Source organism: Castor canadensis, chromosome 8 (assembly GCF_047511655.1).
Source record: "Castor canadensis chromosome 8, mCasCan1.hap1v2, whole genome shotgun sequence".
Classification (NCBI taxonomy): domain Eukaryota; kingdom Metazoa; phylum Chordata; class Mammalia; order Rodentia; family Castoridae; genus Castor; species Castor canadensis.
The window spans coordinates 97,629,544-97,651,571 of NC_133393.1; the positions used below are offsets into that span (position 1 = coordinate 97,629,544).

At 44.2% G+C, this 22,028-nt stretch overlaps 2 protein-coding genes across 5 annotated transcripts; both read right to left on the reverse strand.

Moving 5' to 3' along the window:
* Positions 1–859: 859 nt before the first annotated feature.
* Positions 860–17,898, reverse strand: Stat2 (signal transducer and activator of transcription 2). Of its 4 annotated transcripts, none has more exons than XM_020163272.2 (24): positions 17,093–17,898; positions 14,878–15,015; positions 14,584–14,737; positions 14,210–14,308; positions 13,945–14,034; positions 13,772–13,847; positions 13,266–13,351; positions 12,957–13,105; positions 9,867–10,025; positions 9,666–9,758; positions 9,394–9,453; positions 8,988–9,008; positions 8,555–8,648; positions 8,393–8,440; positions 8,226–8,309; positions 7,978–8,076; positions 7,752–7,887; positions 7,561–7,613; positions 7,340–7,434; positions 6,176–6,312; positions 5,791–5,973; positions 5,501–5,558; positions 2,526–2,830; positions 860–2,246 (listed from the first exon to the last, which is right to left on the reverse strand). In XM_020163272.2, exons 2-24 carry the CDS (start codon positions 15,006–15,008, stop codon positions 2,104–2,106), a joined length of 2,553 nt encoding a protein of 850 aa, XP_020018861.1. In that variant the 5' UTR covers positions 15,009–15,015; positions 17,093–17,898; the 3' UTR covers positions 860–2,103. The 4 variants fall into 4 exon arrangements, with proteins under 4 accessions (XP_020018861.1, XP_020018860.1, XP_073939745.1 ...); XM_020163271.2 differs by having other exon boundaries at positions 9,373–9,453; XM_074083644.1 differs by lacking the exon at positions 8,988–9,008.
* Positions 17,899–18,050: 152 nt separating this feature from the next.
* Apof (apolipoprotein F) lies at positions 18,051–19,405 on the reverse strand. Its single transcript, XM_020163219.2, has 2 exons — positions 19,297–19,405; positions 18,051–19,060 (listed from the first exon to the last, which is right to left on the reverse strand). Exons 1-2 carry the CDS (start codon positions 19,310–19,312, stop codon positions 18,129–18,131), a joined length of 948 nt encoding a protein of 315 aa, XP_020018808.1. The 5' UTR covers positions 19,313–19,405; the 3' UTR covers positions 18,051–18,128.
* Positions 19,406–22,028: the final 2,623 nt, after the last annotated feature.

The following is a 22,028-nucleotide window of genomic DNA, read 5'->3' on the forward strand; positions in this document are numbered from 1 at the left end:
CCTGATTTCTTGGCCAAGAGTATATCTGGTCAAAGACAGGTGCTCTGATCACTGAGAGATCAAAAGTCAAGAGTCAGTTTTCTTCTCTATCGTTCCAACTTTAGTATATGTGCTGTTCAAGCAAGAACCAGAGCTCAGTGTGGGGCAGGAAGGGCATTCCAGGGAGATAAAGGTAAATCCCCCAAGGCAATGGAATTCTCCTTAAAGAACATCTTGGGGAGTTAAACTATCTTTGGGGAAAAAAAAGTCGGCGGTGGGGGGGTGGCTAGTGATTATTTCCTTTGCTTATCTCAAAAAAGTGTGGACTTTGCTGAGTGTGGTGATGCATCTCTGTAATCCCAGTAAAGACAGGAGGATTGTGAGTTTTAGGCCAGCCTGGGCTACTTAACAAGACTCTGTCTCAAAAACCAAAGATAGCAGGGCATGGTGGCTCATGCCTGTATAATCCTAGCTACTCAGGAGGCAGAGATCAGAAGGATTGCAGTTTGAAGCCAGTCCTTATCTTGAAAAAACCCATCACAAAAAAAGGGCTGGTGGAGTGGCTCAAGGTGTAGGCCCTAAGTTCAAACCCCAGTACTGCAAAAAAAAAAAAAACAGAGAGGAAGGCTTGGAATCAGACAGATCTGGGTTTTTATGTCTTGGCTTTAACACCAACCCACTGAGTGACAATTATGTAATTACCTCCCCCACCCAACAGTCTAAGGGGCAGAAAGGACTGCTCCAAATAGGGAGGGAAGAAGAAACATGGCAGGCAGAGCACAGTAGAGCAGGTGGAAGAGAGGCCATGATTTGATGTTGATGTCCTTAAGGACATTAGTATTTGTGAGCAGAGAAGTAAAGAAATTCTGAGATAAGATACTTCCAGGTCAGCACAAAGTTTATTAGTCACTTATGCTCAAAAAGGCCCATTTCTGAACAGGACTGAACAGCCACATGTGCAGGGCCTAACTTTTGTTTACATCTCAAGTTACATAGAAACACACCTTAGAGCAATGGCAGTTGCCCTTAGGGATCCCCAGGAATGGCTAAGGTATGAGAATGCCCAGAGCCTTATCAGAAGCCTTCAAGAATTTGGCCCACACTCAAGGAATAGAAAAATCTTCTTTTCAGGTAAACAATGTATTGTACAAAAGAAGGGATGATATCTTATTAGTAAACTAGCTAAGACCCAGTGCTTTTCTTTCTCTTATAAAAACACCAAATTCTACCTAATACTATAAAAAAAGCAATTCTCAAATTCCCAGTAACCCTCCACCCCAGCCTCCAGGAGTGCTTTGTCTCTTAAGCCTGGGGAGGTGGAGACTAAGCAGCCTAAAGTAGCGTGCAAAGTTTTGCTGCCACATTATAGTGGCAGGATTATTTTATAAGGAATGGATGTAGGCAGTTTATGGGGCAGAGAAGAGCAGGAGACTGGAAAAAAGAGTTCTATCTCCTACACCCTTCCTCAGGGCAGAGCTTCACATGGTGGGCTAAGACAGAAAGTGCTCAGTCCCTAAATGAAAAGAAGAAATTTAGGACTGGAGTTAGGAATGGAGTGAAGGGAAGAAGAAAGAAAAAGGTTATACTAGACATGAAGGAACCAGAGAAAGAAATGAAGGGCTAGGGGTATAGCTCAGTGGTAAGAGCACTTGCCCTGGGTTTGATAATACCCAGCAGAGAGACAAAAAAAAGAGAAAGAAAGAGACAAAAGTGAGGAGGGGAGAAAGGGGGAAAGGAGAGGGAGAGGGACACAGAGAAATACGGAATTCTATCTTGTGTCTGTGCTCCCCACCCTACCAACTATTAAAATATTGAAATCCTTTCATACTGAAAAGAAGCTACTGCCCTGGGCCCTTCAAGAACCTCCCAACCGTCCTGGCCTACCCTTAGGACCCCTATACCTCCCAAGAGAGCAGACAGCCTCCGGGATCCTATTCAGAACTATGGCTAGCATCTGTTCTGAGTCTTTGGTGCCCCTTTCATACCCATATTGTGCTTTCACTTCTCACTCTCAACCTCATGGTTAATCTACCTTAGAATGTCTGATTTCCATCCTTGGAGAGCACCATCATGATGGGGGAGGAAAGAGGGGCAAAAGATATAGAAATAACAAGAAATGTAGTCCTAGTAATCAGAAGTAATCAAGGGTTCATCTGTGTCGAAATGGCTGGGGCAGGAGATGTAAGCCTCATCCATCGTGTTCTGGCCAGCCAACAGCGGGTCACCATGTGGCATGATATCATCAATCTTTATACAGTTTCTGAAGACTAGGTAATGAAGAGAGAAATGTTAGACCCTGATCTAAGTTGGGAGTTCCCAACCCAGCAGGGAAAGTGAGGGAGCATGGCAGGAATGGCCCTGAGGGGAGCCTTCGGGACTGGACGAACAGGGTAGGTAAGGGGAGGCATGTGTATTTCCTAGAGAAAGGAAAGGAAAGAAACTTCTCTCTAATGAGGAGCCTGTAGTTCGCCCTTTCTGTAATAGGTGAGGGAAGAGAACTAGGAAAGGGAGTGTACCCTGTTCCCTAGTCCTGTCCCACCACTTACTTTCCATTCCCTCAGTATCCAAGTGTCGCAGGTCACAGGGCAAATCTGGCTCCAGCACTGGCTGTAATACAGGTCTCAGGTCTGGTTCTGGCATTCTTTGTAAGACCAGGTCTAGTTTGGGCTCTGGCAAGGGCTCCAGCTTGTGCTCCAGCTCTGCACCCAGGTCCAGCCTTGCCTCCAGCAATGGTCCTAACTCCAGGTCCAGCCCTAGCTCTGGCTCTGGTGCCAGCCCTGACTCCAAATTTAATGGCTCCAGTTCTGGCTTCAGTTCAAGTTCCAGTGGTTGTTGCAGCTCATCCACCTGTCTAGATATACCAAGAGAGATGAAGGGACAGGGCTCAGTGGATGAGGAGAAGCGGGGTATGGTACAGCAAGCAGAGGCTATCTCTCCAGTCCAAGAAGGCAGCGGGGCAGAGAGGTGGAAAGTATGGTCTTTGGAATTAGGCTTGCTAAAGTTTGAATCCTCTCATTTACTAGCAGAGTGACCGTAGGCAAATTACTTAACCTTTCTGAGGCTCAGAATTATCATTTGTAGATAGGAACCACAGTACATAATAATTCTTGAGAGTTGATAGGAGGGTTAAAAGCAGGGTTTTGGATACTACCCAAAGTGATTTGCAGATTTAATGCAACCCCATCAAAATACCCATAGTCATGGTGGTACATGACTGTAATCCCAGCTACTCAGGAGGTAAAGGTAGGAGGATCAGGGTTTGAGGCCAGCCCAGGCAAAGTTAGCAAAAGTCTTTGCACAGAATGAAAAACAAATTAAAAGTAAAAAGACTGGGGGTGTGGCTCAACTGGTAGAGCACCTACCTAGCAAACCTGGGGCCCTTAGTTCAATTTCCACTCCCCAAAAACCAATGACATTCTTTCCAGAAGTAGAAAAATCATAAAATTCATATGGAACCACAAAAGACCCCAAATAGCTGATCATGAAATCCTGAGCAAGAAGAACAAAAGCTGGACTAGAGGCATAAAACACCAGACCTCAAAACATACTACAGGCTGGGTGGGTACTGGCGACTCACGCCTGTAATCCTAACTACTCGGGAGGCTGAGATTGACAGGATTGCAACATGAGGTTAGCTTGAGCAAATAGTTCACAAGACCCTATCTCAAAAATATCCAACACAAAAAAGGGCTGGTAGAGTGATTCAAGTGGTAAAGCACTTGCCTAGTAAGCATGAAGCCCTGAGTTCAAACTCCAATATAGCAAAACAAAAAAAGCAACAGTTAATGGACAACCTGCAGAATAGGGGGGAGAAAATATATGCAAACAATTCATCAAGGGATTAATATCCAAGTTATATAAGGAACTCAAAAACTCAATAGCAAAAAAGCAAATAATCTGACTTTAAAATGGATCAAAGGAGCTGGGTGCTGGTGACTCATGCCACCAGCATGGGAGGCTGAGAAGGGGAAGATGGAGGTTCCTGGCCAGCCTGGGCAAACAGTTCATGAAATCCCATCTCCAAAATAACCAAAGCAAAATGGACTAGAGACGTGGCTAGTCCTCAAAGCAGGTAGAGCACCTGCTTTGTAAGCGTGAAGCCCTGAGTTCAAACCTCAGTCCCACAAAAAAAAAAAAAAATGGACCAAAGGACTAGGAGTCTGGCTCAAATAGTGTACTGCTTGCATGAGGCCCTGAGTTCAATCCTCAATACCACCAAAATAAAATAAAACAAAATGGACCAAAAATTTGTGCATTTTTTGTTTTTGTTTTTTTTTGACCCAGGGTTTCCCTATGTAGCCCATGCTAGACTGGAACTTGAGACCTTCCTGCCTCAGTCTCCTGATTACAAGTGTGTGCCATCCTGCATACTTGAACCAAAGACCAAAAGAGACATTTCTCAAAACAATGCATACAAATGGCCAGGAAGTATATGAAAAAATTCTCAGCGTAAGTAATCATTAGGGAAATACAAATCAAAACCACAATGGGACATCATCTCACACCAGTGAGAATTATAAGTAGCTAATCATAATTAATATAATTAAAAACTATAATCATAGACACAAAATAACAAATGCTGGTGAGCATGTGGAGAAAGGGGAACTGTCGTATACTCTTGATGGGACTGTAAATTAGTATAGCCATTATTATAGACTCTTCACTCTGAAACAGTATGAAGGTTCCTCAAGAAACCAAAAATAGAACTACCATATGATCCAGATGACTACTGGGTATATTTCCAAAGGAAATGAGATAAGTATATCAAAATAATATCCACATTTCCATGTTTGTTGCAGCAATATTTACAAATGCTAATTACCATACTTGGATCAATATACTGTGTACATGTATCAAATTATTACACTGTATCCCAAAATATGTGTCAACTAAAAATAAAAAATTATTATTATTTTGGCACTCCTGGGGTTTGAACTCAGGGCCTTATGCTTGCAAGGCAGGTACTCTTCCACTTGAACCATGCCCTAGCCCTAAAAAAAAAAAAAAAAAAAAAAAAAAAAACTTATTTTAAAAAGCAGGTCTTTAGAGTCTGACAAACTGGATCATTTATTCATCAGGTACCTACCACACTAAACCTCAGCCCAAGACAGTGACAGTGACTACCTCACAGGACAACTGTGAAGATTCAACAAAATGAGAAAAAAACCAAAGCATTTAGCCCAGTGCCTGGCAATAAAAAATAAATATGGCCATTATTATTACCTACCACAATGCATCTTCATAAGGATTAAATGGAAAAAATGCTTTTAGAAAATTTTGTACCATGTTTGGCATCAGATAGGTGCCCATAAAAACCACCGATTACAATCATTATTAATGGGGAGCCCCACTGGAAACAACCTCAGTATGGCAGCAGGAAAATAAGAGAGGAGGGAGATTAAAACAAAAAAGCTAGAGGGCCAGTAAGAATGGAAGGCTGGAGGGACTGGAATTGGGGAGGTAAAGTTACTGTATCAGGCAAAAAAGACTGAGGAGGATAGGTGAAGAGTTCATGTCTCACCTGTTAGAGACTACAATGAGCCTATGCTTCAGATACTTCCTCTGTTCTTCGAGATTAACTGTGGGGACATACACAGGAGGTGAGGGATATTGTGTTAGACACATAGCCCAAGGCTCCCCTAGTGCAGATAGTCCTGACAATCCCATCTCCCCACTGACTAGTATGTCCAGTGGACAAATCACTTAGCTTCTCTAGATATCACTGTTTCTGTGTTTGAAATGAAGGTGTTGGATTTATAGACATCTGGAGATCCTTGCAATCTAGCAACGAAGTATGTCAAGGAAACTCACCTTTTTCCCGATAGTAGCGCCCAAACGCCTCATCACGGGGGATTCGGGGATAGAGGAAGCGCAATGGGTTCTCTGGGATGTTCTCCTCAGTAAGTAGCTGGTAGTGGCGGATGATTTCTGTCAGTGGGAGTGACTGCAGCACCTCCTTGGTGTAAGGCTGCACAGAGCAGATGAGTACCTTATCTGGAGAGTAGATGTAGGAACAGATAAGCTAGAGAGTAGAGGTTGGCCCTGAAGCTCTCTACCATGGCTGTGCAACCCCAAAGCTACTGCAGGACTCAGGACAAAGCCCAGGAAGCTGGGATAGCCAAGGGCAGGCAGAGGGGCAGAAAGTGAGCCAAGAGGAAAGCACAGGCTGTGGGAATGGCAGGGCACAGTAGCTGACCATCTTCCTGGTGCTCCACCCAGGAGCAGGTAATTCCCCCTTCTGAAGATTCACTGAAGCGCAGTAGAAAGGTGCCAGAGATGGTCTTCTTCAGCAGCCGGCGCTCCTGGCTCCGACTCACAAAGCCCATGATGCGTCTAATGCAGAGAGAGCAGTTTTGAGACCCCACTGATCCCTATTCCTCTTGTATGGAAATGAGTGTCAGGTTTTGGCCCCATCTCTGTTACTTACAAACTTTTCTATCTTGGCTAAGCTCACTTTAGTGACAATATTTGTCCCCTCCTGGTTTGAAGAAGTGGGAGGATTCAGTGACACCACACAAATAAAAAACAACTTGTATCGATGTGTATATCCTCAGGCCACATGATGAAGAAAACACAACCTTGGAGTTACATAGGCCTGGGTTTAAATCCCAGCCCTGTCCCTTAGGTAAGTTCCTTAACTTCTTTAAGACTTGGGTTTTCTCACTTGAAATGAAATGAAGTTGGCAACACCCACCATTCAGAACAGTTATAAGAATTATGCAATTTGTTTTTCTTTTTCTTTTCCTTTTTTTGATAGGGGAGCAGTATTGGGGTTTGAATTCAGGGCCTTATACTTGCTAGGCAGGCACTCTGCCACTTGAGCCATGCCCACAACCCAAAGAGCTGTTTTTTTTTTTTTTCTCTTTTTTTGTGTACCTGGAGCTTGAACTCAAGGTCTGTACCTTGAGCCACTCCACCAGCCCTTTTTTGTGATGGGTTTTTCTGAGATAGGGTCTCATGAACTATTTGCCTGGGTTGGCTTTGAACCACAATCTTCCTGATCTCTGCCTCCTGAGTAGCTAGGATTATAGGCATAAGCCACTGGTGCCTGGCAGGAGTTTTTATTTTTATTTATTTTTGCTGTGCTAGAAATTGAACTCAGGGTTTCTACTAGGGAAGTTCTCTACCACTGAGCTACATCCCCAGTTCCTGGTTGTTAGGATTAAATGAGAGAATTCATGAAAGCACCCAACAGGCTCTGAAACACATAGAGACTTGACCAATGCTGACCACAGCTACTATAACAAATGTGATCTTGCACAGGTTTTTGCTCTCTCCCTATTTGCCACATTGGGTGCACAGAGTCCACTCCTGAGTCTAGAATAAACCATGAGGATGGGAAGGCTGACCAACACTTTACCCATCAGTCCAGAGATCCTTCAGGTGGTCATGCACCAGCTCCAGAATTTTGTCCAGCCATGTCCAGAATGGTATCTTGCCAGGGGGGCTCTCTCGCTGGAAGAGGAGTGGGAAGGTGGGAAGAGATGTGGAGTTTCCGCTGGTGTGAGGAAGGAATGATGGGGGAAGGGCCAATATTGGGATTGGGGGCTAGATCTAGCTATACAGGATGCCATGAATTACCTTACTGAAGTCAGTCCAGGACAACAATGCATCCTCCATTCTACAGTTCGGTCCTGGGGGACAGATAGCCACAAATGGTTCAGATGACTGAAGAAGGCAAGGCCAGGTAGGCTTCCTGGGATATATAAAGATACAGGGCAGGGGCAGACTAAGTCTAGGGAAAGCCTGAGAGAAAAGGAGGAGATGTGTACCAAAGAGCTTGTCCCTCAGCATGCCCAGCTGCTCTGGATTGAGGCCTCGGTCAACATAGGAAGAGAACTGCCAACTGAGAGCAGGGCCCAGCAAACTCCAGGGAGCATCCGGGGGATTGGAGAAGAACTGCTGGTTCTGCAGGAATGGGAGGAGGGCAGAATGGCTTAGAGGCAGCCCTTCCCACCAAGCTTCCACACACCCTTCCCTCTACCCGTCCTCTCCTACCTGGGGGTTTGGGCTGAGCAGATTGAACCAGAGAATGGAGGCCCAGGCAATGGAGAGTTGGTTCATGTTAGAAATAATCACCACAGGGAGAGTGTCGGTCTGGGGAGAAGACAGGAGCCAGGGATGTGATGCTTTTAGTAGAAGACAGTTGGTAGGGGCAGGGGGTGATATTCTGAGAGGCTTCCATTTATCCCTCCCCATGACTTCTTCCAAATCTGTTTCATCTTTCCCTGCTTTTCTTTACTCACTTTCAGCTCCATCTTCAGACCCTGGTAGACATATTCAACTGTGAAGCTGATTATGTGCAATTCCTCTGTCACAGACATTGGCCCCTGTAATGATCAGAGACATGGTAAGAGGGTCCTTTGGCAAGTCCCCAGCCTTACTTATGGCTTTGGCAAGTTGCCGGCCTTACCTTATTGATGCCCTTTCCGAAACCAGAAGAACGTTGCTCCACCAGCGTCTATGAATTGAGAGTAAGGAAAAAAAATGCTAGACTGGGGGTCCCTGTGTTGCCAAAAGCTTCCTCTTCCCTTGTTCCTTTGGAACACAAGCTCAAGTTACTGGTTTTTCTTACCAAGAAGCCAAAATCCCAAATTAAGCCCTGCCTCTGTCCCTTCTCGGGAGTCAAAGTTTTCTGGTTTGAGGTCAGAATGTTGAACTTCCGGAAGCTGTTCCAGGAGATAGGAGGATACATGGAAAGAGCAGAGTTATTTTTAAAACTCAGCAGGGGGGATGGGGGCAGGAGGGAGAAAAATAAAAAATAAATAAAAAAAAAAAACTCAGCAGGGGGCTAGGGTGTGACTTAAGTGATAGAGCACCCCGAGTTCAAACCCCAGTACTGCCAAAAAAAAAAAAAATTCCACTTCATTTCAGACCTACCCTTTGTTCATGTCCCAAATTCCCTCCCTCCTTTTTGTGCTCCCACCAAGGCTGCCAAATGTGGTTGTGCAGGTCACGCATGCAGTGCAGTGCACAAGCATTTCAAAGTGTCCTTGTCAGGCACCTACCCTTGTGACTGAGGAGGATTCCTGAAAAGAAATACAAAAAAAAAAAAAAAATCATTGCAAGGTGCAAGAGGATAGACATTAGGAAGGCAGTCTAGACCTGAGTTCAAACCTGCATGCAGCTCACTAGCTATATGGCCTTAAAGATGAGACTGAGTCCCAGTGAGTTTGTTTCCTTGCTTGCATAGTATGTTGGTAATACCTCACTCATGGGTTGCTCTTAAAATTGTCTGAGTACTTGACATACCAATGCCAAATAGTAAGTGCTCAAGAGAGGGGAGTTATTATTTCTGTAAGGTAGGAACAGAAGGGGGAAGAAGACAGTTCCATGACTGAGACTGAGTACCCTTCCACCCCAACAGCACATGTCCTGGCCACTCCTTCATACCCTTCACATGTCCCAACTGACTTGTCAATGGAGACTTCCGCCATCAGAGATTTATTGCCTTCCTGGAGTCTCACCAGCAGCCTGGAAGGATAGGAGATGGGTGGGATAAAGTGGTCAATCTCAACCTTATGAATATGCCAGATGCTTGAAAAAAACATATGGGAAAGGATTAGAGGACATAGGTGAGTCAAGGGGAAAGAGAGAAGAAAAGGAAAACAGCAGGAAGATCTGTAAAGCCAGAAAAAGCACAGTGAAGGGCAGGAAAAAGGAAGCAAGAGTTCTGAAATGCCAACCTTGTTTGGACAGTGAACTTGCTCCCCGTCTTGAGAATAAGGGGTCGATGGGGAGTTTGGGGCATGCAGGGCTGCTTTTCAACCACAAAGGCTCTGGAAAGAGAGAGAGGTGTAGATAGAATACATAGCTCAGTTCTCTAAGAATGTTCCCTCTGATTTCTTACACCTCCTCTCCCCCAGGCACCTCCCTGGACACCAGACCTGTGGAGGAGACGCTGTAGCAATTCTGTGACTTGGGCCTTCTGCAGGTCCACCCCCTTTTTAAAAGGATCACCCTCATATTTAACCATGCGATTCAATTCCTTTAGCTGCTTAAGAAACTGCCGCAGATGAAACAACAGCTTTGCTGCTTCTGTAAACCTGGGTGACAAAATCCAGAGAGGGAAACCATGAGTCCCCTGAGCCTCTATCGTGGTTCTGAGGGCTCTCCTTTAGCTATATAGAAAGTCAGAAACTAACTGCAGTTAAAAAGCAAAAAGAAGAAAAAGAAGCATATAACAGATTTTCCAACATGATTCATAATCCAAGAGATGAAAATCAAAGCCATTTTCAGTGATAAAAGGTTTATTAACATAATGACAGTTAACTTTAATAGACTGCTTGCTATGTATGATTTATACTTCATGTTTTATACATACTAATATAATGCATTTCATCCTCACAACTGGGCTGGAGTGGCTCAAGTGGTAGACTGCTTGCCTAGCAAGCATGAGGCCCTGTGTTTAAGCTCCAGTACTGCCAGAAAAAAAAAAAAAAAAACTGGAGCACAGAAGAGGTTAAGTGACTAGCTGAAGGCCCTTCAACTAGTCAGAGATAAAGCTTTTGTTTGTTTGTTTGTTTGTTTTGTCATACTGGGGCTTGAACTCAAGGCTTACACCTTGAGCCACTCCACCAGCCCTTTTTTGCACAGGGTTTTTTCGAGATAGGGTCTCATGGAACAATTTGCCAGGGCTGGCTTTGAACTATGATCCTCCTGATCTCTGCCTCCTGAGTAGCTAGGATTACAGGTGTGAGCTACTGGTACCCAGTGAGATGAAGCTTTTGTGTGTTCCCAGGCAGTGTGGCTACAGAACTCAAACTTTTTTTTTTGGTAGTGCTGGGGGTCAATCCGTGAACTGGCAAATGATAGGCAAGCACACTACCTTTTGGCCACATCCCTAGCCCCTGACCCCATATCTTAACTACCATACTTTACTGCCTCTAAATGATAATAAGCAATGTAGTCACAGGAAAACAATTACAAACTATATATGAGAAACCATATTGGGACAAATTTTTTGGGAGGCAGTTTGGAATTTTTTTTTTTTTAATTTTATGTTTGTTTGTTATTTCCCTTTGCAAGTACAGGGGTTTGAACTCAGGTCCTACTTGAGACACACATCTAGCCCTTTTTATTTTAGTTACTTTTCAGATAGGGTCTCACGCTTTTGCCAGGGCCAGCCTCAGACCACAATCCTACCAATAACCTCTGGAGTACCTGAGATTACAGATGTGTAACACTATACCCAGTTTGTTTGTTGACATGGAGGGCTCACTAACTTTTTGCCCAGGCTAGCTTTGAACTGTGATCCTACCAACTACCTGGGATTACAGCCAACAAACTCAGTCTTTTTTTTTTTTTCTTCTTCTTCTTTTGGCAGTATTGGGGCTTGAACTTAGGGCCTTTACCTTGAGCCACTCCGCCAGTCCTATCTTTGTGAAGGGTTTTTTGAGATAGGGTCTCAAAAACTATTTGCCCTGGCTGGCTTTGAACCATGATCCTCCTGATCTCTGCTTCCTGAGTACCTAGGATTAAAGGTGTGAGCCACCAGTGCCTGGCTGCTTTTGTTTTGTTTTTTTTTAACAAAGTCTATGTACTCCAGGCTGTCCTCAAACTCACAATTCTCCTACTTCCACCACCTGAGTGCTGGGAATGTACCATCATGCCTGGCTGTGGAACTATCATTTTTAAAGCCTCAAATAAAGTGCATACGTTTTACAATATTCTATTTCTTTTTTGGTGCCAAGTGTTAAAACAAGGGCTTCATGCTGAGAACATGAGAACACCTACTTAGCAAGTGCAAGGCCCTGAGTTCAAGCCCCAGTACCACCAAAAAAAGAAAAATGCTCTACTGAGCTACATTCCCAGTTCTTGCAGTATGCTGTTTCTAGGCTATATCCTAAGGAAATGAAGATAAACATACAAAGAATTGGTGTTTTTGGTCTCGAACCGAGATCCTCCCAAGTAGCTAAGATTACAAGTATACACCTGCATCCAGCCTTTGGATTGAATTTAGGATCTCATTCTTTTGCTCTTGCTAGAAAGTGGCATGTCTTTGAAATTTAGTCTATAATGAATTTAAAAGAATATTTTCAAGTATGTTAAAGAACATATTAGTCATTTTTTCCACATCACAATTAAATTAATATAAAATAGTTTACTGGGAAAAATAACAAGACATTGAAATTAACCTAAGTGCCCCAAAATAGTTCATTAAATTATGTTACCCACATATAGAGAGCTATTATGTAGCCATTATCAGTAGTAATGGGTAAATATATTACTAAGTTTTCAAAAAAAATACCCACAATAGCTTAAATGGTAACATGCCTGCCCAGAAAGCAAACGCTAGTAACACCAAAATATATAGAGCTATGTATAGAAAAATACCCACAGGTTTCAAGATAGTATGAACAGTATGATTGTCTTTTCCCTTCTTTTTTAAGCTGTGCTGGGGATCAAACTCAGGGTCTCACACATGTTAGGCAAGGACTCTACCACTGAGCTATATCCCTGGCTCACACTCATCCTCTCCCTCCCTCTTTTTCCCTCTTTCCTTCTCTTCCTTCTTTGGTACTGTATTCATTGCAGCTTTGTTTTTAAAGATGTTTCTTGGATGACTGAAAAAGGAAGAGAAGGCTGGGGGCAGTGGTGCACATCTGTAGCTCCAACTACTTTACAGGATGAGATGGGGAGGATCACTTGAGCCTGGGAATTTAAGACCAGCCTGGGCAACAGAGCAAGACCCCATCTCAAAAAAACAACAACAAAAGAAAAAAAAAAAAAAGAGGAAGGAGAGACCAGATTGTTGATTAATCCATTACTTTCACCAAAGCAAAGACTGTGTTCTGGGCTCCCTGAGTTGTAAGGATAAAAAGCAGAATATAGCTATAGCCAGACAAGGGCAGCAGAGACTAGTAAGAACAGTATCACTTGCTATATACAGGAACTACAACTTACAAAATACAAAGAGTGGCTAGGACTGGGGTTGGAGTGTGCATGAGGACTGGGGGAAATATATGTTCTCTCACCATTTCTCCAGCTGTTCCAACCCATGGTCCAGTGGGGCACCAATACAGGATTTTTGCTGCTGGGCTTTCCACTCATCCAACTTTGGCAGCAGTAGGTCGATTAGGGTAGTTAACCGGCCTACCAGTGCTTTGGAGGTATCCAGTACCTCCTAGGAGAGATAATGTGAGTGCTAAGTACCTCTTAGCATTACCCTTTATCATCCAACTGATGGTGAGGAGAAAAAGCACAAGGCTAAGGGCCCAGGGCCCCCAAACCCCTCTGTATTCTCAGTTCCCTGCTGCCCACTCCCTCCATCCTCTGCCTCCCACCTTTCTCCTTTTGTCCAATTCATTAGCAGTTTTCTGCACAAGCTGATGCTCTTTGCTCCAGTGGGGGTGTCCAGAGGGTGTCTTCCCTGAATGGAAAGAGCAGTAGTTAGACAAGGGGTTCCTTTTCCTCTCTTACCTGGCATAAGTCTCACTTAGTCAGAGTCAAGAAGGGGAAATTTTGGAGGAGGAATAAGGGAAAACCAAACCAACCACAGACACATGGGGGTCCTTGGACAAAAACCTGAATGAACCAGAAGCCCTCTCAACCTGCTAAGGAAGTTTTCTACACATTTCCTCCAATAGTCACTAGCTGTCCCTCGACTACACCTCCAACCCAACCTTCACAACATACCCTGGCACTTTTAGCTTTGCATAGCAGTAACACTATAGTTAGTGATATGTGGCCAAAAGTCACTACTGCTCACTGGAGATTTCCCCTACTGTTCTCCATGTTTGGCCTCCCAGAAGGCACATGTCTTTCTCTCACCCCTCTGTGTGCTTCCTACCTTGGTTAAGAATTGTGTATCGGAAGCTGAAGATATCCTGCAGGTCTTTCAGTTGCCTGACAGATTTCACCAGCTTCTGTAAAGAGGATGGGACCCCAATGAGGCTGCTTCTGAGGGAGAAGGAAGATTCAGCCCTGCCTAAACTCACCCCAATAACTGGCACATTGACCAACCTCCATCATAGTTCTTAAATCCAGGATCCGGGATTCAATCTCAAGCTGTTGGCTTTCCACAGGTGCTTCAAGATCTGGCTTGCCTTGCTCCTGAAATAAGAGACTCTGAGCACATTTCAACAGTGATCTTTCGTCCCTACAATTCAGGCCCGAAATTACACTGTAGGATGTAGGGGGATCCTGCTTGGAGACAAATTTCCAGAGTCCTTTCCATGGTCCCTTTCTATTCCAGGAGCTTCCAATATCACCACCAAATTATTCTTACCACTAGTTGAACCCTCTGAGCCTGATTCAGAATTCTTTGTTCTTCCAGAAGGAGATTAAAGATCATCTCAGCCAACTGGGTAGAACCCTGGGGAAAGGCCTAAGTAGGAAAACACTTAGATTAGATTGATCTAATTCAACCACCTTCAGTAAGTGCCACCCTAAGCCCTCCCTCCAATGTCTCCAGTATTTCCCCATAGTGTCATCTAGACTCAGTCTTTCTCTTTGCCAGTGATCACCCAAGTCTAGACTCTGTCACCCTTTTCTCAGGTCTGCCTTACTCCCTTTGCACCTCCTGGTACTGTTCCATATCCTAAACCTTACTCTACACCCTGTTGCCAATCCTACCCTATAATTCCCAATTCCTTCAAGTACCTGAAGGTCTCGGTAGAATTTTCGCAAGTTGTGTTGTAGCAACAAGCAATCAGGATCCTGGCTGCAGCGGCCACATTCATAGTTCAATTGGTCCAGAAAGTGGAAGAACAGCAGGTTGGCCTTGGAATTATCATTGCCTAGTGCAGCTTCCTTCCTGGGAACCAGGAATGACAAGGATTAGTCATTTAGTCAGCTTCTAAGGCTGTCCAAATCCTTCTAGGCTATCTCTAGGATTCTGGGAGCTCAGAAGAAAGGAACCACTTTCTTCACCCCCCTAACTCCTGAAGCCCTCACCAGTTCTGGTCTTCAATCCAGGCAGCCAAGTGCTGCCGAATATCCATTGGCAGGAGGCTTTGTGAGTAGAGATGGTGTAGCTGGTCCAGAAAGGGTCTGTCAAGATTCTGCAGCATCAGCCACTGTGCCATTTGGGCTCTGAGTTGAAAGGACGAAGGTTCACAATTGGATATTTTGTTGGCCTAAATCACCCATAGTTTTGTGATTGTTTATTACTACTAATTTAAAGTACTTTCAATTATAGAAGCAAAATATACAGAAAATACTAAAGCTTACATTGACTCTCCCACCCCCAACAGTCCTTCAGTCCCTGTTCTTCTTCAAAAGTAACCACTATTTGAGTTTGGTGCATATTCTTCAAGGGAGTGATATTTAATATGGGACTTTTAGTTTTAATGGTAATTTTCTTTTTTTTCTTTCTTTCTTTTTTGGTGGTACTGGAGTTTGAACTCAGGGCCTTGTGCTCTGTCACTTGAGCCACACTCCTGGCCCCTCAATGATAATTTTCAAACACACATAGTAGAATGAGTAGTGTAAGGACTGTTCACATACCATCATCCAATTAACAAATAACATTTCCACTATCTCTCCCGATTATTTTAAATTCATCTGGATTTGTGTTTGTTTGTGCTGGAGTAAAGATCAGTGTTGGTCTTGAATATTTACAACCTTTGCTGATTCTAAAGCTTTTTTAGGAGCTGAAACCTTGGAAGGCAAGTATATCCTACAAACTGCCCACCATGTAGGAAGGAGGAACTCCATTCCAGAAAATGTCTAAATGCTCTGCAAAAGGCCACTGAATCCCTAAGATTTGACTTTTTATGACCTCTGATAATCTCTGACTCTCCAAGTGAATTATCAATTTTGTGAAGACCCAGAAAGTTCACACAACACTGTTTCCTGCCTGTTATCAAGCAGGTAAGCTGGGCATTCTGTTTCTCCCTAACATTCTAAAATGGAAATTAGAATTTATCCCTGTTGCAGCTTGGGCCTAAAGGAACAAAAAGAACATGCGCATCTGTATTCTAAAAAGGACATATGATTTTATTACAGGACAAAGAAAAATGGTTAGGGTGGGAGTCTTTTCCAGAAGCATGAATTAACATGAGCTGCCCTTCTACCTCCAAAAGTAGGAGCAAGGAAGAGCTCAGATTTTGATTTTTTTTTTTTCTCAGTGGTACTGGGGTTTGAACTCATGGCCTCCCACTTGCTAGGCAGGAACTCTACCACTTGAGCTACTCCACCAGCACTGTTTTTTGTGTTGGGTATTTTGGAGATAGGGTTTCAAGAGCTATTTCCCTGAGCTGGCTTCAAACCTCAAACCTCCTGATCTCTGCCTTCCAAATAGCTAGGATTACAGGTGTGAGCCATTGGTGCTCAGCAACTTTTTCTTTTTCAGTGCTTTGGGACTCCACCTATGCTATGCAAGTGCTCTACTACTGAGTTACATCCCCAGTCCCATGCTTGAACCTTTTTCTTTTGTTTTGGTGGTGATAGTTCTGAGGTTTGAACTCAGGGCCTTGCACTTACTAGACAGGCACTCTACCACTTGAGTCACAACCTCTACCCTTGAAAATTTGAATTAGGTAAATGTATTGCTTTTAAGAAACAAGATAAAGAAAATTTAAATGTGACAAGTTTCCACTTAATTCTAAATGGCTAGTGTTAAAGAAGCAAGGCAGCAAGTAAATATTGAGATTTAAATTTTTTTTTAATAAAACGAAATTAGTCTTCCCAAATGGATTGCACACTAAGGTTAAGGGCTGCAACATAACTGTTTCTCCAGTTATCTCTCACTCTCTTAGGCACATGTTTTGCACTCAACAAGCTTTTTTGAAATAGATTTTGTATGTAACCTAAGCAAATAGTTTCATTTTTCAGTACATCAGACTTTTTTATATAATAAATAAAGATGACACATCATGCCAATCTTTGGATGTTGGGTTGGGGGAAGACAGAACCAGAGCTACAATGCCATGTTCCGAGTCTCAGAGGCTTTAGGGGAATTTTGGGGTCGGGGGTGGGGCGTTATGGTTTTTGGGTAGTTAGGCTGGGCAGAAGGGGAACATCCTGGACTCAGCAGCTGACAGCTCCTATTTTAACCAGTGGACAGAAACTGTCTCCTCCCGTGCTTAACCCCTAAGGTCGGTTGGCCCTTCCAGGGGAAGAACTCCCACCTCCACCCCTACCCCGCACACCCTCTCAACACCGATACCTTATTGGGGTCGAGGTACCCGCTCCCTCCAGTGGCTATGAGCGCGACTTCCAGTCCTTAAACCAAGCTCAGATACCAGGGTTTCACACCCCGCCCACGATTTCGGCAGGCGTCTAGAACCCGACGCACCAAAGCGTACTGGAGTCCACAGCCAAAACAAGAGCTCACGGTTCCGCCCGCAAACACAGCTCTGAAGGCCACTCAGCCACGCCCTTCCCCAGGCCGCAAGCTCATTGGCGCCGCCACAACTCCGTATTCCCTGCTGGGCGGGACCAACTGCGCCCAAACCACACCTTCCGCTCCAGTGATTGGTGAAGAAGCTCACGTTAGTCCCGCCCCGTGACTCCGAGGGGAGGGAATCCAATTAATTCAGTTAGCCTAGGACCGAAACTGCTTATTTTCGAGAACCCGCAACCAGGCTGCGGAATCGAAACTAGCTAGACTGTGGAGGTACTAGATAGGAAGGGGTGGGACCGGAATTTCGACACTCTAGGATAGGAAGGGGAGGGCTGAGGTAATAAAAAACAATAATAATTATTTATTGAGGGTACAATGATAACCATTTTAGGTTCATAGGATCGTTTTTAATGCCTACAACAACCTGTTCAGGTGAAAACCACTATCCCCATTTTAGAAATTTAAAAACTGAGCTTCAAAGAAGAAATTACTAGTTAGTGATCACCGAGGCACTAGGTGGATCCTGGATTCAAAACAAAATCTTCTGACTCCAAACCTGAACATTTTAAATTCCATCTCTCTTTTTTTTTCTTTTTTTGGTAGTTCTGGAGCTTGAACTCAGGCCCTTGAACTTGCTTGGCAGGCGCTCTGCCACTCGAGCTGTTCCACCAGTCCTGAACGTTTTTAATTCCTACATTTTATAGCGCGGCCTTCCTGTTGCATAAGAAATCAGAGATTTAGATTCGCCCCCTTTAAAGGTGTGGATTTTGAGCACACCAGATACAGCTTGTCAGAATATTACATTTATTCATTTTATGGCTACCACTTTTCATGTTCCAAGACTCCCAGCTCCCAGATCTCACCCATAACTCTTGAATAAGCCTAGCCACCCCCAAGAGACAGGTGTACTTAAATTTTCTGATGCCAATGGACTCAGGGTAGCTGTTTCTTCCAAGTCATTCACATCTGGGGTGCCCCACAAATACTCTTTCCTATACTCTGGCCAAGGGGTGTTTGCTTCTTTTTCATCATAATAATACTGGATCAGCTGCTGAACCCCAACCTTCAGTGCTGGTTTAAGTGCAGCACTGATCACTATACCTGCAGGTCCCTCTGCCATGGCCATCAGAAGGTCAAAACCTAGGTCTATGGCACCTTCTTGGCCTCTTTCCTTGGCCTTCTCAGAGCAATTCTGAACAGCATAATACAAAGCAGTACCCAGGTTGTAGTAGGTTCCCACTCCCGGCAACAGTCGTAAGACATTGTACACACTCTGTTCCTGCTCATTCTCACAGTCCACAGTGGGGAGGGAGCGTTGGACCCTCTTGGAGCCTGGCGGTTCCCTGACTAACAGCTGCAGAGCAGAGGTCAGGGCTTCCACTGATACTCCCCTCTTTGTGCTTCCGCCTTTCTGGAGCCCTTGAAGATGGTGGATGAGGACCTGTGTAGCATTCACACCTCCCAAGCGGTAGAGCTGTTGTTGCAGGGCCCAGGCATCAGCCTGGCAGCCAGCTTCCTCCAGGGCATTCCTTAGAGCCAGGCCTACCAGGAACTTGGGTAGAGGGGACATATGGGTGAAGCCAGGCAGGGACTTTGGGAGCAGGGTCTGGCAGGACAAGGGATCTGATGAAGGTGTCTGAGATTCCAAGGATGAAGGAAGATACATCGCTGAGACATTTGTTTGCTCTCTATATGAAATAGCATCCACAGGGTACAGCAGGAGATAGCAGAGAAAAAGTTCAACTGGTATCATGATGAGTCTGAGGTTATGCATATCTGGAGCAGAGTACCCTAGGAAGGGGAGAAACCCAAAACATGCAAAATATTTCTCTAAGGACTGTAGTCTGAAAAGGGCCCCCCAACACTCTGGGGACACCTCACCTATCACCTCCCTCCAAGTTTTTGTTCTTTTTAGTTAAGGGCCTAGGAAGTGGGAAATGCCCATTGTTCCTATTTGATGTCTTCCATTTTCAGGTCCTAGGGGCTTCCTTTTTTATTTCCACCCATTTATAGGGGCCCCAAATTACCACGTAATCCAGTCATTGAGAAGTGAAACCTCCTTGATAGGTTTGGTGACTCCTGAATCCTGTCTTGCCCCGTCTGTGTCCCATGAGAAAAGTAGATATTTGTTCTTCCCTGTGATTGACAAGGGATGTAATATCTGCAAATATTTACCCATTTGTACTGGCTGCTCAAACTTTGCCCCCTTGTCACATATTAAACCTCAATACCTAAGACTTTGTTCTTTGAAATTTTCTATATACTCCTGTTCATGATAGGAGCCAGGGAGATTCAGAATTAGGAGTGATTACATGTTTATTGTTCTCTCATTTCATTTTTTTCAATTTAAAAATTAAATTAGTGGGCAAGTAGAGTGGCTCATGGAGTAAGAACACCTGCTCAGTAAGCATGAGGCCCTGAGTTCAAACCCCAGTATTGCCAAAAATAAATAAAAATAAAGGGTTGGCAGAGTGGCTCAAGTGATAGAGTGCTTGCCTTGCAAGTGTGAGGCCCTGAACTCAAACCCCAGTTCCTCAAAATAAATAAATAAAATTAAGTAAATAAATAATTAAAGTTAAAATTAAATTAGCACCAGTATGGTGCCAAATTACAAATCCTAGCACTCTGGAAACGGAAGCAGCAGGATCTTGAGTTTGAAGGCCAGCTGAAGCCAAGTGGCTCATGCCTGTAATCCTAGCTACTCAGGAGGCACAGATTAGGAGGATCGAGGTTCGAAGCCAGCCTGGGCAAAATAGTATGTGAGACCCTATCTCGAAAATACCCAGATGGTGGAGTGGTAGAGTGGTAGAGTGCCTGCCTAACAAGTGTGAGACCCTGAGTTCAAACCCCAGTATCACCAAAAAGACAAAATAAAAAGGTCAACCTGGGCTACATAGTGAGACCCTGTCTCAAAAAAAAAAAAAAAAGTTAGCAAGCTATGGCATCTAGTTGGGGCTTTAGTATAGGAAAAATAAATCAGTAAAGGTTAAAATACCTCTTATGCATAGTACATATGAAATATGCAATATTTAATGACTGAAAGAACAGGCTGGGCTAGGAAACGGACTGGTAGTTACTAAGGAGAGAAGGCAAAACTAACACCAGTCACATATGTGTTTTCGCATAGGGATGAAATTGAGCATATATGTGTCCCATCTGACACTTCTAACTACTCACCATGTCCCATCCTTGTACATAGTCCTGAGAAAGGAGATGTCACTTATTGAATATTGATGTCATCATTGAATATTTGAAGTAAGCCTGAATCATTTTCCCCATAAATGACTTGAAAGGATTTGGAACACTTGGTAGATTATATTGTTGTTGTTCATGAACAATGAAAGGTTCTTTTTTTTTTTTTTTTTTTTGCAGCAGTGGGGTTTGAACTCAGGGCCTACACTTTGACCCACTCCACCAGCCCTTTTTTGTGTTGGGTTTTTTTCAAGACTTTGAACCACAGTCCTCCTGATCTCTGCCTCCTGAGTAGTTAGAACTACAGGCATGAGCCATCGGCACCCAGCTTCTTCTTCTTCCTTTTTTTAATGGTACTGGGGTTTGAACTCAGGGCTGCACACTTACCAGGCAGGTGTCCTACTACTTAAGCCCTGCCCACCCCACCCCCCAACAATTTTGTTTGCTTTAGTTCTTTTTAAAATAGGGTCTCATGTTTTTTTGCCCAGGCCAACCTGGACCACCTGCTTCCCCTGTAGCTGGAATGACAGGCACACATTACCATGCCTACCTTTATTGGTCGAGATGGGGGTCTCACTAACTTGTTTATTGCCCAGTTGACCTTAAACTGCGATTCTCCTAATCTACGTCTCCTGAGTAACTGGGATTATAGACACGAGAGCCACTGCACCTGACTGAAGTGTTTTCTTTTTTGGGGGGAGGGAGGGTGAAGTGTTCTTTTGTGTGTGTGTGTTTGGTACTGGGGTCAGAACACTCAGGGCCTCACACTTGCTAGGCAGGTGCTCTCCCACTTGAACCACTCCACCAGCCCTTTTTGTGTTGGGTGCTTTTGAGATAGCATCTCGGGAACTATTTGCCTAGGCTGGCCTCAAACCACAATCCTTCTGAATTCTGCATATTGAGTAACTAGGATTATAGGCGTGAGCCAATAGAGCCCAGCAGAGCTCTTAATTTGAGGTCTTCTTCAGCTCGTTGCCTAATTCTTCAATATACTCTCAAGACTGATACTTGCAGTTCCGGGTGATGTTGACAGTAAAAATTTGCACTGTGATGCCAACCACATGAGAAATATTTTTTTTTTCAGCAGACTCAACACCAGCTAAGATAACTAATAGACCAGTCAGCCCAATGAGTATATTTGTCATCATCCATCCATTCTTCAGGTTGGGTAGCTGCATGCTGGATTTATTTGTTTCCCTGAATTACTACCACATCCCTCAGAATCACAATTGTTTTACTGTTAGTGCAATTTGTACTTGATATTGTCAATCCTTTGTCTTCATTGTACTTTTGGCTTTCATGGATGAGGGTTTCAGTGATATTCTTCCCTCCCACCCTAGTGAGCTGAAGCTGCAGATTGTGGGCCTCAGTTGGGCAGCCAGCCTCCTCCAGGGCCACCCTCAGAGCTAAGGAAGGGACTGTGTGTAAGAGATTCTGGCAGGTTCTGGGGTCTGGGAGAGGGATATGACTGGACACCATGTTTGGTGGATGCTCAGTCTCTGTGGAAGATGGCTGGAGGGTCAGGGCCTTGCCCTGGGCATTTCTTGGGAAGGCAGTCACCATCACC

What these genes read in the sequence shown, in the direction of transcription:
- Stat2 (XM_020163271.2), bottom strand. Translation starts at nt 15,008, where the DNA reads ATGGCACAGTGGCTGATGCTGCAGAATCTTGACAGACCCTTTCTGGAC. An exon ending in TTTGGGATTTTGGCTTCTTG is followed by an intron (nt 8,441 to 8,554) that starts GTAAGAAAAACC and finishes CTCAATTCATAG; the next exon opens with ACGCTGGTGGAGCAACGTTC. An exon ending in GTCTGAAGATGGAGCTGAAA is followed by an intron (nt 8,077 to 8,225) that starts GTGAGTAAAGAA and finishes TCTTCTCCCCAG; the next exon opens with ACCGACACTCTCCCTGTGGT.